Genomic DNA, 16,142 nt, shown 5'->3' on the forward strand with positions numbered 1-16,142 from the left:
GATTCCTTGTTGTTGAATTTTATGTGTGTGGAACTTCTCTCAGTTTTTGTTTATGTGAGGGCATGTGACTCAGGAAGAAAAAGTGAGTCTTCACTTCTGTTAGAGTAATTAGAGTGAACACAAGTGTGTCTTGGCATGAGAGTCTGCATTTGAGATATGATTGTGCACTGCTTAGGTCGATCATTGATAATAGCAGGTGTGACATAAATTGGAGCAATGTATTGAACAGTTAGGCCTAGAAGTGTGGTTTAGTTTGCTCGAGGACGAGCAAAGGTTTAAGTGTGGGGTGTTGATAATAGGTGAATTTGACTATAATCACACCTTAAATAATCACCTTCTTGTGTAGTTTTAATGCTAAAAGTGATAACAAAATGCTCTTATTAGTGCTTTTCATGATTTGCAGGTGATATATGTATAAGGAAGGCTAAGGAGCAGTTTTGGAGTCCAAATTGGAGAAAAGAGGCCAAATGTGTAAATTCCCAATGAAGCTACGCCCTGCTAGCCCTTAGGATTCAGAAAAATGGTTTGGCCGCGGTTCTACCGCGACCGCGACAGAACCGCGGTGGAAGGCAGCTTCAGAACTTTAGAGATTCAGAGAGGGTGATTGGCCGCGGTTCTACTGCGACCGCGGCAGAACCGCGGCAGGCGTAAAAAAGTTCAGGGGTCAAAGTGTCAAATACGGGATTTTTAGACCTAAACCCTATTTAAAACATTAGACTTTGCCCAAGAGAGAAAGTATTGATTTTGAGGGTTTCTTAGCAAGGAAAACCATTGTGAGAGAATACTCCAAACATCTTTCTTCTTTACTTTTGATTTTTATGATGAATTCTATCTTAGTTTATTTTCCCATAGCCATGAGTAGCTAAATTCCTTGTCTAAGGTTTTGATGGAACCTATTGGGTGATGAACTTCTTGTTTATGTGAATATAAATTGCTAGTTTAATCTCTATTTGTTCAACTTCGTGTTTGTTGTAGTTAATTGACAGGATCCTCAATTAGCTGTGCCTATTTATTGTGCATAACTTGGAAAAGAGTGCATATTTAGGGTATTATTGAACAACACCACTCCTAGATTATTAGAGGAATCTATAATTGCGGGTTTAAAGGCGGGATTAGGGATAACGAAGCCTTGGGTGTAATCTAAAGTGAATCGTGCTAAATAAAGTAAGCTAGTGTATCTCGGGAGAGTGCAATAGTAAATTACTGTGATTACTCGGGAGAGATTTACGGTAAGATTAGCGTTCATGATTGATAGAGATGTGTTGGTAAATTTGTATGAGCATAAACAGAAGGGATTCCATCAATAGGGGAAATCATTGCCTTAGCTTTTTATCATAATTGTTTACAACCTTATTAGTTTAGTTTACAGTCATTTAGTTACTTGCAAGCGTAGTTGTTAAAGAACATTCAACTGAGATTTGAATATTTGGGAAGCTGGTTCTGAAGAATTAGTGGGTCTGAAGATAGTGGTTGATACGTTAACTCTCTGTGGATTCGACCCTGGGCGTAATACTCGGATTATATTTGCAACGTGCAGAGTCCTTTTTATAAGGAATAGTTGGGCGTGATCAACGCTCACCGTATCAATAACTATCCGCAACACTAAAACATGACTGCATACCTTAGCTGAATTCACACCTTGCACCACTTTACTCACAGGACCACAATAATATTCTCTGATCAAATTAGTCGAAATTTCACGAATCCGATGCTCCCATTGCACCTCATGACCTACATAGGTCTTGCTCTAACTCTTACAATACCGCCAAGACGGAAGAGGTGTGTAGAAATTCATACCCAACTGCCGAATCAACAAATCATTGGGTCTATACTCCTGACAAGAACCATCACCTCATTCTGAACCAAATAATGGTCTTAGCTCCTTAATATACTTCATATAATCAGATTGCACTGATCCTAAATCCAATGATCTCGTCTCACCCCGTACGAACCGCTCAGGCAATAAGCCACCCCTCACATGATCAAAAGTCTCATATGATGCCACAATGTGCCAATAGGCTATGAACTCGAACGTGACAAAAGGAAAACGAACTCTGGAAGGAACTACTCAACTCACGCACTAATATGAACTTTCCTTAGAAAATAGGAAGCAAGGCATACAAAAATAGCATATAGAAAACTGTACTCAACATCACACTGTTGCGGCGTGCAACCCGATCCAAATAATATACCCATGGCGGCATGCCACCCGATTCACACATAGAATTCACATAAGGAGATATACATCGAGCTAAATTGCTCATTATAACAAAATACCGAATATCGGTCACAAGCACGCTAAGTGCATAATACCATCCCTGGGGAGACATATAGTGCCATAGGTTACAAAACTCAAGCACAACTGAGGTGCGATATACGATCTGAATCTCGAGACCCATCCTGCTCATATAACATCATCGCTACGCGGAACTTCAACACATAAGAAATTTACCAAGCCGTTTCGTAACTCACACGGCACAATATAGCATTACATGAAGTAGCCGACAACGAATTAAAATCCAAAGCCTGAATACTCCTCCATAAGGAGAGCTATGCTGAAACGAACACATTCGGCCCGATATAGAGCCCAAATTCATATTTAAATCCATCCACAGACCTCAAGCTGATTCTGATCAGACCGAACTAGGTCAATAATCTTTTCTGGGTCCATAATAACCCCTTTTCCCCATAACACAGTCATAACCGAAGTAATCCTCCACGGTCCACAACCTAATAAATTGAGTGCCCTCCAGGCATAAATCCTCAAATTAACCATATCGCCACAATCTTCATACTTGGTTTCATTCTCCAATCAATCAAGTGACTACCTGCCACACTTATACAATCTTACCGTGGGACACGCTCCCACGATCTTCTGTAACAGATAAAAAGCCTGCATATCCAGGCTACCGGCTGCACTAACGCTGAAAAGCGATCAAGAATCCATAACCAGGATGAAAAGCCTCTCTCACAAAATACCGATCCCAGGTGACGATGAAGACAATGCCAGCTCACTCTAATCATTCAAAAACCCCTTTCCTGCTCATCTGAGCTCATGACATCCTTGTCAACACCAAAACGCAACCTTGATCCTCACTTCCAATTCCATACCACCCACTGCGCCCAACATGCCATTCTCTAAGTAATGGTCTAAGCCACCAATCATTTGCATAATTTGCTAAAGGAACTGATTACTACCACCAATATGCCAATTCAACTATGGCTAACCAGTCTATCTTCTTCCAATTTATCCTTTATTGCCTTTGAAATAATAATAACTCCATTCAACACATAACACACTTCATCCGCACTCATCCCGAGTGACCGTGAATCTCGAGACCATGCTGTCTCAAACCCCATGAACCATTTCATACCTCCCAATTGCTACACTAGAGGTCAAAACATCATAGAACATTCTGGGCACCTTCTCATAAGCTGCTACAAAGCATGATTCTCAACTGTACCTATAGGCTCAAAATCATTAGGCACCACACTTTATCCCTTTGAATCCACTAGGACCGTTGTTGAGAGCCACCCGCTCTGACTTGGCCCCGAATATAATCAACTCCATGAATCTTCTAGCACATGAATACCCTCTCGACGAAGCACCCGACCGAATCATTTTCCTTGAAACCCGTACTTATACAGGGCATAAATCCTGATTGCTTCCCCAAGTCTGAGCATGAGACAATAAGGTCAACCATAGCACACCTTTAACAATTTCTTTTTTTTGCTCAGATTACCACTTATGTTCTTTTCCCATAGCTGAATTAACCCATCAATATGCTAATACCTAGAAACCTCGCAAGTAGTTAACCATGCAACCCAATCATAGGAGGTGGGGCTCTGCCACTTAGCTTGAAGCCACTATTACACAACTCTGGAATTCGCCAGGATTCTTTTCTCTTATTGACAGAACCTTGCGCAATCAACCGCCAAAATTCTCGGAATCTTTCCGCAAAACCCCCTTTTATACTCCGAATTATCAACCACATTCACACGACCGATCACTTTGCTGTATAAACAATAGAATTCTTCACAGAAGCTTCGCCAATCATGCGCCCGCCGATCTGCTTACTAGAGATAATCCACCTGAGTCCGGGCTTACTGTCTAGCTGTACAAGACCATTCACCCCTCGTGGACATTAGTTAAATGTGCGGCAACATCCTTCCAATTCGAAGTTATATTGTATCCTTCTTCATTTCAAGCAGCTCCTCTCTGTCATATCAATTCTCCTGCCGCGTAATAGCCCATGCTTCAAATTAAATCCGTAGACCCAATCATCGTCCGCCACTCTCCCACTTTGGCGGAACTCACTCCTTTTATCAATTACTCGACCTTCACTTCTTATACCTGGCCTTCTGGAAGTTTAATCATCGCCTGACACTTCCCACACGTCCTTCCTCCTCCTTTGCTGCTCAGTTGTTGCCCTAATAAAATCTATCTTCGTAGCACTTGAACCCACAAATCGCTTACTAACTGTAAACCTTTCCGGAGATCATCTTTCTCGAGCCGTCGACACTAGAAACACCGATTCAATCCTGAACGACCGCACCCCGCGATATCCAACAGTCGTTTCTCCAATATTATTTCACAATATCCTACCCCAAGGGCGAATTGCAGAAGACCATAACATCGGCGAACTTAACACATACAATCGAGGACGACGACCCTACATCACAGATAAAAATTCCACCACGCTCGAAATTACCAAGTCTCGTTACTCCATCACCCCAAATCTGGACATTCATAGGCCAATCGCTTTTCCTCTGCCGAAAGTGAAATATCGTATCTCAGAATCGTGTACTGAGTAGATTTCCTTTCAACTCATTCACCGCCCCAACACATAGGCAAGTCTCCTACCATCAAGTCAATACTGTGCGATAACCAATCGCGAGCATCATAGTAACCTGTTCATAGCCTCCAAGCTCTTAGAAGCACAACTATCAAGCCAAAACGATAGAAAATCCTTTCGCAAGGCGACGACAATAGCTCACACAACTATACCGGGAGAAACATCCCGCACCACATCTGTAGTACCATTACAATTCTTCAATTCTCGATTAATAACAAGCGGTTCGCGTCGCGTAAGATTGAGTAGGAAGGAAACAAGGGCATAAGCCTCAAGGAATCAAGTCGCACGATGAGGAAATCAAGAAAGGAAGTGCTCCTAACAGCCCTGTAGCCTCCCAAAGATAAGTACAGACGTCTCCGTACCGATCCGCGAGACTCTTCTGGACTTGCTCATTACTCGTGGGACCTAAGGGAACCTAGTGCTCTGATACCATGTTGTCACGACCCAAATTCTACTAAGGGTCGTGATGGCGCCGGACACCACTGTCAGGGAAGCCAACCAAAATACTTAATTAAATTCTCGTTTTAATACTCTTGAAAACTATGACTTTCCTTCAAATTTACCAGTAAAAGATAATTGTTTCAAATAAATTAAATGTTAAGCAGTTAATACAAAATACTTCATAATCATCCTAGAACCCGGTGTCACCAGTGAATGAGCAATTTCTAAGAAATCGAATAAAGTACAATAACTGTCCGGAACACAAATTGGACAGAAAGTAAATACAATGCTGAGAGAGAGACTATACTAGCTGCGGGTCGCCTCGAGAAATACAGCTCACCTAGTCTCCGTATCATCCATGCTGTTATGCCCAGTAGGCCACTAGTAATACATGTACCTGTGCAACAAAATGCACAGCAAGTGTAGCATGAGTACGAAAACAACGTGTACTCAGTAAGTATCACGCCTAATCTCGAAGAAGTAGAGACGAGATGCCAACATCGACACTTACTAATGGTCCAACAATAATATTATTCATGTGATGAATCACGGATTTATTAAGAACAACAGTAAATCTCAAGTCGGGGAGAGCAGATATCAATCTCAATAAATCTCAAGGCAGGCAATACAAGCATGCGCAACTCATGCCGAGGTCGTACGGCCCGATCCAACATAAATGTAAAATGTGCACTGCCGAGGGTCGAACGGCGCGAACCATAGATGAATCTATTATCCCGCTCGCGAATCATACATGCGACGCGGTCAAATTTTAGCTAAACAATCACCCTGCTCGCGAATCATACATGCGACGCAGGTACACATAGAAATACCTGCTCAAACAACAAATTAAGAATTTATCGGGGAATATTTATCCAAATAAAAGCCAATTCTCTTTTAATGATTTAAGAAAATGAAGTTTAATCCTCTTATGAATTCATTTATCAATTCGATAGTATTTAAGAAATTCAACTGTCAATAAGATCACAGATATTCCAAGTATAGCATGCTTTTGGGTCCTAGACTACCCGGACTTACACATATTAGTAGCTACGCACGGACTCTCGTCACCTCGTGCGTACGTAGCCCCCACAAATAGGAGCACATAACCAATTATTTCACCTATGGTGACAATTCCCTCTTACAAGGTTAGAAAGGAGACTCACCTCGCTCCGAAATTTCCATAACCGGCTTCCAAGCCCTTCCAACGACACCAATTGATGCACAACGCCCCAAAACTATTCAAAAAATGGGTAAAGCAATAAAAATTCACTCTAATACTTGTAGCAATTCAAATTATATAAGTTCCCAACTCCGCTCGAAAAGTTGAGCAAAATGCCCTCGGGCCCACGTGCCCTGATTCCGAAATTTCTCGTAGATAAATTTTACCCATAGCTTTACTAACTCAAATATACAATTTGCTCTAATTTCCATGCTCAAATTCATGGTAAAAGTCCAAAATTCCAAATTCTAGGTCTTCCCCAAAAATCCCAAATTTATGCTAATTTTTCATGTCTAAATCCATGTAAGATCACATATTTAACTCAAAAATAGGAAGAAATCACTTACCTAGTGTTGCTTGGTGAAAATCCCTCCTTGATCTCTCCAAATTCGTCCAAGCCAAATGAAAGAAATGAAAGAAATGGGCCAAAACTCGTGTTTAAAACAATCTGCCCAGGCTTCATCGAGTTGTACGTTGCGCTGTGCAGGTTGTACATCCTATTACAATTTTCCCCTGCTGTACACCTTTTGTTAAAACGCCCATAACTCCTTGTGGAAATATCCAAATGACAAACGGTTTGAAGATTTAGAAACTAGACTCGATGATCTTTCATTTGATAGGTTGCACACCATATAACTCTTTGTATATTCCGAGATATGAGCTTCTAAAGTCGGCTCCATGCATCAGAAAATTCTGTCGAAACTGCTCCACCAGCCATCTTCAATCGATCATAACTTTCTGATAAAATGTCCAAATCATGATGGTTTAACTTTCTAGAAACTAGAATTCAAGGACAAAGAATTTTATGTTTTGCAAATTTTTAGATTCCTTATAGATTTCGAGATATAAGCTTCCAAATTCAGCTCCGCGATTGCACTAGTTGCTGTCAAAACAGCTTTCTGCAGAATATTTCAGCAACTCTTTGGTCCGAAATTCATTCCGTTAACCTTTCGAAATCCACCCGAGGCCCTCGAGACCTTAACCAATTATACCAACATGTCCCAAAACATGATACGAACTTGCTCAAGGCCTCAAATCACATCAAACAACGTCGAAATCATGAATCATACTCCAATCCAAACTTTATGAACTTTGAAATTTCAAACTTCTACATTCGATGCCGAAACCCGTCAAATCACGTCCGATTGACCTCAAATTTTGCATACAAGTCATATTCGACATTACGGACCTGCTCCAACTTTCGGAATTGGAATCCGACCCCGATATCAAAAAGCCAAACTCTCGGTCAAACTTCTCAAAAACCTTCAAATTTCTATCTTTAGCCAAATGACTTCAAAATGACCTACGGACCTGCGAATTCTCTTCCGATCGCACTCCCAACTCCAGAATCACCATATGGAGCTACTCCCAAACTCGAAATCCCAAACGGACATCGATAACACTGAAATGCACTTCAACCCAAACTTATGAAATTTCTTCCAAAATGCTAACTTCCACAATAGGCGCCAAAACGCTCCCGGGTCATCCAAAACCCGATCCAGGCATACGCCCAAGTTCGAAATCATCATACGAACCTACTGGAACCTTCAGATCCTGATTCCGAGGTTGTTTACTCTGAAATCCAATCTTAGTCAATTCTTTCAACTTAAAGCTTCCGAAATGAGAATTCCCTTTCTAAATCAACTCCGAATTCCCCGGAATTCAATTCCGACCATGCGTACAAGTCATAATACCTGAAGTGAAGCTGCTCATAGCCCCAAACTGTTGAGAGATGCGCTAGAGCTCAAAACGACCAGTCGGGTCGTTACACCTGTTGTGTCTCTGCCTCCTTAGGTCGAATATATGTCTCAAATTTGTCCAACCCCGATCTCTCCTTATCGGTTTGTCTTTTTCTTTTTTCTCAAAAGTGACATTATTAGGTCTATTTATGTGTTTGGGACAAGCCTAAACGTGTAGGTTAACTTCTAGTCAAACCGGGAAACACTTAAAACCTTCAAAACTCGGACTGGGCCTGGCCTTTGGCCTGGCGTCGCCTGGATAAAGCCTGGTTAGGCCTGGCTTTAAGCTGGCCTCACCTGGATAAAGCCTGGTTAGTTGACTTTTGCCCGGCTTCTTCTTTTCACCATTCTCGAGCGTCCTTTCGACATTTAAGCATCCCTTTAGCTCTACTTTCATTTTCGATGCACCTACACTTAAAATAGCATCCATTACGCTCAAACAAAGTGTATTTTAACATTAAAGCATGTAAGTTCTTATGGAGGACTTAGACCTAGCAATTGCGAGGTCAGGCTTCGCATTTGCGACCACTGTTAGGTTCGCATTTGCGACAATCTTTCACATTTGCGAAGAGGGGTGGATCAGCACTGAGTTCGCAGTTGCGATCATTTGGTCACAATTGCGAGGAGGCCACTGTTCCCAATTGCAAACAAGTCATCGCAATTGCGATGATAGCAGGAATTGTGAGACTTCACATTTGCGAAGAAAAGCTCGCATTTGCGGGTGTGAGAAAGCACGAGAGAAAAATATTATTAATTATCTAAAGTGTTGTACAATGCCCTATTTATATACAGTGATTACATAAAAATAGGTATCTACTTCCCAATGTGGGACACAATACATGACTAACTACTTAAAGCTCCCCCTCAAGCCGGTGCATATAAATCTTATGTACCGAGCTTGTTACATATGTAACTAATACGAGAACCAGTAAGAGACTTAGTGAAAATATCTACTAGTTGATCATTCAACTTCACAAACTTTGTACCAATATCTCCTGAGAGTATCTTTTCTCTGACAAAGTGACAGTCGATCTCAATGTGTTTAGTCCTCTCATGGAACACCGGATTTGACGCAATATGAAGAGCAGCTTGATTATCACACACACTAGTTCCATCTTGCTGATTTCTCCGAACTTCAACTCCTTGAGCAACTTCTTGACCCAAACTAACTCACACGTTGCCATAGCCATGGCCCGATATTCGATTTCGGAGCTAGATCGAGCAACTACATTCTGTTTCTTGCTCTTCAAAGAGACCAAATTACCTCCTACTAGAACACAATATCCTGACGTAGAACGTCTGTCAGAAGGTGATCCTGCCCAATCAGCATCTGTGTACCCAACAGTTTGCTCGTGGCCTCGATCCTCGAGTAGTAATCCTTTGCCTAGAGATGACTTTATATATCGAAGAATGCGTAAAAATGCATCCCAATGACTATCACATGGAGAATCCATAGACTGACTTACAACACTCATCGGAAAAGAAATGTCAGGTCTTGTCACTGTGAGGTAATTTAATTTTCCAACCAACCTTCCATATCTCGATAGATCTCTAAGAGGATCCCCTTGTCCAGGCAGAAGCTTAGCATTCGGATCCATAGGAGTGTCAATAGGTCTGCAGCCCTGTGAGCACGTGATTTTTGCCTCGCTTAAATTACTCCTATAGAATTCTTAAAATTAGGATTTTTCTTTATTTGATTTTTAGAATCTAATTGCATGATTTTGTTTTTGTTTGCATTTTGTGTGCATTTTACTTGATATAATTCATAAAAAAATACAAAAATAGCATATTTGCATTTAGGCTCCCATTTTTATATTTTTAGGTTTACTAGTTAATTAACATTACAAGAAAATGGAAGAACATAACCAAAAATAACCGGCTCAAAATAGTTTACCGAAGGGTTGATATTGTTGATAGCGAGAAGAAAAAAGCCCTTCATTCATCTCAATTGCACAAAACCAAACACCGTAGAGATACTAAGACATAGTACCTTTTTATTGCATCCGCATTCACAGCTGTCGGGGATCATTCCTTTGATATTTCCCAAAATACAAGGCTCCTCTGCAATATCTTATTCGGATGATGTATGAACCCTTCCATTAGGAGCGGGATTTTCCTTTTTGCTTCTGGGTGATGGGGAGAATCGTCTTAACAGAGTTGTCCCCACTTTCAAAATTCCTGGGACGCACCTTCTTGTTGTCAAGCGCGGGCCATTCTTTGTTTGGTACAACTGCCCGTGGTGTGCCCTAAGTACAGCACACTCTTTTGTTGCAAAGTATGGGACTTTCCAACCCGCAACCATTTTTCCTCAAAATTGTTTCCAATTCTTTTTGTTTATTTCCTCAAGTTACCTTTCTGTGTATTTTCGGACTCTTGATTCATTTTATTTTTCGAAAATTCTTAACAGCATTTTGGGATCTAGGCATGAAAGTTCCGCAAGCATGTCTGTTATTTAAAGCTGCATTATTAGAGCTAAAAAGAAGAAATGAAGGAGAGAAAAAAATAGCCAAAATCAGAAAAGATAAAGAAAAATGAAACGATGGAAATATTGATTTTCATTTTTCTTGGGATTTTGAAGATAAACAGGTTCATTATCGGGAACTTAAAGACCAGAAAACTAAAAAGAAACATCGAAGTTACACCCTGGAATAACTCGGATGCAGGAAAAAAGTAGCAGGACGGGGTCTACCGGGGACTCCTGGCCTAATCGGGAATGGCATAGCCTATCCAGTTTTTTTGAAACTTGGCGCTTGGTCCCATGTAATAACACCTCAGTTGGTGCTTAGTGCCCTTCTCCCGACTGGGCCATTTGGTGTCTTCGTAGAAGCATTCTCCTCATTACCCCACCGTATTTTTCCTCCACTTTCTTTCAGCCGTGAACACCTCATCATCTTCCTTTTTTACTATACTTAGTCTTGACCAAAGTGTCATACAAATGTACCACCTCATAATCGGCCATTTTCATTTTTTGAAAACAACGCTTCGGCATTCCTCAGCATTCACAGGCTTCTTAAGCGGGAAACGCCTTTGGTGGCATTGTTTACTTCCTCTTGTTTGATATTCCTCCCCAGGGGGTTTTCTAGCAGCTCTCCCAAGATCTCTTAGGCCTGTGCGTTAACCACCATCTGATGATAATTTCATGGTTACAGCAGCAGGGTTTCGTCATAGGCTTCTGCGGTACGCGTCAATAACCACTGGCTCACCAAGCCGAGGTGGTTGATTTCCCCGTTACCACATGCTTGCTTTGGGGTTACGTACATTTGTGGTTTCTTTTTTTCAAATCAAACTTCCTTTTGTCTAGTTTCGTGTCTTGGGATTTGGCTCTTTCTTTCCCCCTTTCTCTTTTGCTTCGGGGCCACCTTTGGCTTTCTTTCTGCATAGCGATAGCAATTATAGCTTTTAAGTCTGGGAATCAAACTCCCTTATCTTCACAAATCATCCCGATCACTGGCCCGTTGTTTGGGGTGGGCAACGGATTATTGGTCACATTTTGGGACATCTTCATCCTTCAACAAACAATTTCCCTGCTCTATTAAGTTTTCCACGCTTGTTTCAGAGTCCAACAGTCATTTGTATGATGGCCCTCTGTCCCTGAATGGTAATGCACCACCTGACACCAGCTCTTGTAGGCAGGCGATGCCGGTTTTGTCTATTCTGAGGGACCGGCTGCAGTAGACCCATTTGGAACGAAGTTTCGGAACAGGCTAGAGTAAGATTCACCAATGGGGGTAAAGTTTGGTCTCCTGGGTGTTCCGAGGATGGGAATTATTCTGCAGAAGGTCGGGGGTTATAGTGGTTCTGGTAGGGAGGCTGATTTTCTTGGGGAAATGGAGGGTTGATTTCTGTTGCATTGTGGGCTGCGGTCGGGCAAAAGGTTGAGCGTTTCATGACCGCATATTTGGTTATGGGGCATAAGCCAATGTCAGGATGAGGGTATAGTGTTGAGAGTTCTCCAAAAACATGGGTCTAGGAGCCCGGTATCTTCTTGCCCCTGACGGCTTGCCATAAACCGTTTCTTCTTTCTTTACTACCTTTTGCCATTTCCTCCTGAACCGCCTTGGATGGCTTTGGGAGTTGCCCTAATGGCCACTGACTCAGATTCTCCTGTCTTCAGACCATTCTCCACATTTCACCCAATCTTAAATCGCCTCTGCAGAAAGGTTTGCCTATGGCGACATTCATGTTTCTGGAAAATTTAGCCGCTTCCTGGGCCCTGAAGGAAACAGTGATTCATCTCTACCTCATCCATCGGAGGTTCACTCTTGACGCTTGTTCGCCGCCACTTAATAGCATATTCGCGGGAAACTTTCTGAGGGACTTTTTCTTTTAGATTCGCCAAGGAGTTCCTGTCTGGAGCGTTGTCTATGTTGTATAAGGGGGTAACTGCCTTACAAAATCTCCGCAGATCGTTCCCAAATGTTGCCATCGTGAGACATCTTGGTCCATATACCATTCCGAGCAATGCCTTTACCAAACTTTTCTCCGAAGTATTGCCATCAAAACTTTCTTTTCCGCCAGCCCCACGCCAACTGATTCAATACTTTTTCAAGTGAGTGATGGGATCGCCATTGCCCGATCATACTTTTTCAAACTATTGGGCAGTTTTTAAATCCCATTGGGCAGGGTGCACGTGAGGGAACGTGCACAAGATCTGTATTAAGAAGAACACTTTTTTTGCCACACTCAAAACCTGCATATTCGGTCAAACTCTGTTCAAGGCTTTTCATTCTTTCGCCATCTTCATCTGTTTAGGGCTTTTGGGAGTTTTGATCTTTGTCCTTGGCGAACTCAATGGTGTGGCTGAGGAGTAATTATATGTGGGATATTTGAGGAGATTCCACTGGAAAGACAGGGTTTTTGGAAAAAGTGAAAAGTGAGGGATCAAAGGCAGGCCTTGGCAGTTGAAGGTTGTGTTGTAGCAGAGCATGGTGAGCAGTAACGATGTTTAGGAGCGCCTGCTGGGAACACCTGGGGGCTGACTCAGAAGGTTGTTCGATGAAGTGACGGCCATGGTAGGCTGTCCCAAAAGAAGTATGAGGTGGCTGATGGGGATATGGAGGTACCCCCAGACTAGGGAAATAGTTCAGGAAATCCAGGGGATGGCGCTTGGAAGGCTCCCTTCCATTGGTCCAGGTGTCCCACATCTCCATGAGTCGGAGACGTTAGTATCTGAATTTCTCTTCAGCTGTAGACAGACTCAGATGCTGGGAATCCCCGAGATGGGGCTGTCCTCAGAGATTGGGGGACTGCGGGCAAAGTCATTTCTGCAGAGTATTTCCACACTTTCCTTTCGATTTGGTTAAGTATTGATGCGATGCCAGCTTAACCACAACCAACCACCGTTGTCTAAAGCTAGGCTAGGAAAATTGACAGCAACACACGGTTAGTTTGAGACAAGGACAGATAGGTAACCGCACATTGGGAGCTGTGATGCACCTATACAGTTTTAAATTGAATATCTACATGTTTTGCTTCAGATTGCATGCATCATCCCAGCTTTTCTTTTTTCCCTTCGCTTTTTTTTTTTTTTTTTTGGTTTTATTTTCTCTATTTTCTTTTCCTTCTTCTCTCTTTATCTTATTTTCCGCTCTTTCTTTTCCTTGCTGGCCATGGTTTCTCTCTCAATGCCTTATTTTCTTTCTTTTGCGTTTCTCTTTCCTATCTTGTTTATTCTTTTATTTCTTTCCTTCGTACTGCCTTCTTTCTTTTTTTCTCTCTTTTTTTCTTTTGGGTTACGTGGGTCGAATCCTTTATGGAGATTGCCTACTATCATGACCCCGCCACCTGGAATCAGACCAAGCGTAGTTCTTGTAAATAGGTAAATAAACCAACTTCTTTTTTTTTTGAATTTTTGAAAGAAATGCTTTAGAAGGAAAAGGGGAAATATTTTTTGATTTTTGAATTTTTGATATTTGATTTTTCTTTTTAATTTATTGGAAAGAAAGGACTTCTACTGTTTTTCGTTTTATTAAACTTTGGAAAGAAAATATATTTGTTTGAATTTTCATTTTATTTCTAAACACGAAAGGAAAAATATTTTTTTTTTTGATTTGAAAAGTTGCCTCTTTAATTTTCACGGAAGAGGGACTTTTATTGAAAAATGTTTTGGATTTTTGAAGGCAAAAATATTTTCGGACTCAATTTTCAAACTTTGTATTTTTTTTTATTTATTATTTATGAAAGGAAAGGACATCTAAGGAGTATTTTAATGATTTATTTTGACTAATAAAGGAAAAAGTGGCTATTTTTCAAAACTTTTATCAAGAAAACAAAGACTCGGATTTTGCAGATACGGCTTTCAGCACTTCGGGAAAGAAGATTTTAAGGTTGTGCCGCTAACCATTGAAAATGACCCAAGGTGGCTGTTCTTGCAAAGGCGGCCTTTTCCGGTGCCTTTGGGACATTCGGCTGTATTTTAAACAAGAAATGGCATCACCTGGACTATTTGTGACAAAAATTAAAATTTTGGTATTTTGGCTATTTTTGCAAAAGGGTGGTTGGACCCGATGAGGTTTGCCTACGTATCTCCACATCCGGTGAGAGTCTAAAACCAGCGTAGTTCGGGCCGATTGGGAATGGAGTAAACTAACTCCTTCTTTTTTTTTTTTTTATAAAACTTTAGACCATTGAAAAAGCTTAAGGCAAAAAAAAATAGTTTTGATTTTTTGATAATTATTTATTTATTTATGTATCTTTTTTGAATTTTCTAAAAAGAAAATGCTTTAAAAGAAGAAGGGAATTTTGTTTTGGATTTTTGAATTTTGTTTGTTTTGAATGAAAGGACTTCTAAAATTCATTTTGCTTTTGATTGAACTTTGGGGAATATTTAAAAGTTAAAAAAAAAATATTTTTGTTCGAATTTCCATTCGTTTTCTCTTTTCTAAAGGAAGAAAGAAAATATTTTTGGATCTTGAAAGTGCCTCTTAATTTTTCGAAAGAGGGACTTTTTAAAGAAAATGTTTTGGATTTCTGAGTTTTATTTATTTACCAAAACACTTCTAAAGAAAAGCAAAAATTATTTTTTTGGACTTAGAAATTTTTTCAAAATTTAATGACCATGTACCAAAAGAAAGAATCTAAAAGTATTTTGGTATTTTTTTTGATTTCTGCTTTTTTTTGGAAAAGAATTTTTTTTGGAAAAATATTTCAAATGAAGGAAACCCTATATTTCGGATTTGATTTTTTATTGATTTTTCTTTTTATCAATTGAAATTACATTAGAAAGAAGGAAAAAAGATTTTTTGAGTTTAACAAAACTTTCTTTTTTTTGAATTTTCTAAGGAAAGATTTCTAAAGAAAGAACTAAAAGAAAATATTTTTTGGAAAAAATTATTTTTTTGAAAAACTGGGCCGGAACCGATTGAGGTTTTGCCTACGGGATCTCACATCCGGTGAGAATCAGACCCGCGATAGTTCGGGCAGATTTTGCCAAAATCAAAACTATTTTGACCAAAAATTTTTCTTTCAAATATTTTCCTTTTTCTTTTGTTTTTTTTTTCATTTTCAAAATCCGGCAGCATTTTCAACGGTTACTATTAAGGGCATTTTGGTTTTTTCACAACAAATGGTCACCTTACTTAGTCCTAACACTGCTTTTTTTCATTAATTTTCACTCATTTAGACAAGCCGGTCAATATGCAAAAGCCGAGCAAATAATTGCGGCAGTAGCACGTAAGATGCATCAGGATGGTCATTTATCAATTAGAGATCCTATACATAGACGGACCCAACCCCTGTGTTGAGTCCCCTAAGTTCAAATGCACCATGATTGCAAACCAACGTTCCCTACTAGGGATCCGGCATGAGGTTTTTGTTCTTTCTAGGTTTAAACCCTAGGTTTATTGGATCTAGACTTGGCTTAACCCGACGACCATCTCGAGCCGGGGG

General features: G+C 40.5%; 1 protein-coding gene across 1 annotated transcript; it reads right to left on the reverse strand.

Moving 5' to 3' along the window:
* Positions 1–8,811: 8,811 nt before the first annotated feature.
* Positions 8,812–9,853, reverse strand: LOC109210472 (uncharacterized mitochondrial protein AtMg00810-like). The gene is made up of 2 exons (XM_019373893.1): positions 9,362–9,853; positions 8,812–8,886 (listed from the first exon to the last, which is right to left on the reverse strand). The coding sequence occupies exons 1-2, from the start codon at positions 9,851–9,853 to the stop codon at positions 8,812–8,814; spliced, it is 567 nt and encodes a 188-aa protein (XP_019229438.1).
* Between the last annotated feature and the right edge of the window lie 6,289 nt (positions 9,854–16,142).

This window comes from Nicotiana attenuata, unplaced genomic scaffold (assembly GCF_001879085.1).
Source record: "Nicotiana attenuata strain UT unplaced genomic scaffold, NIATTr2, whole genome shotgun sequence".
NCBI classification, from domain to species: domain Eukaryota; kingdom Viridiplantae; phylum Streptophyta; class Magnoliopsida; order Solanales; family Solanaceae; genus Nicotiana; species Nicotiana attenuata.

Coding starts and splice junctions, on each gene's coding strand:
- LOC109210472 (XM_019373893.1), bottom strand. CDS start 9,853: ATGGATCCGAATGCTAAGCTTCTGCCTGGACAAGGGGATCCTCTTAGA. Junction 8,887..9,361: donor AAATCAGCAAGATGGAACTA/GTGTGTGTGATA, acceptor AATTGGGAACAG/TGGCCTCCTCGCAATTGTGA.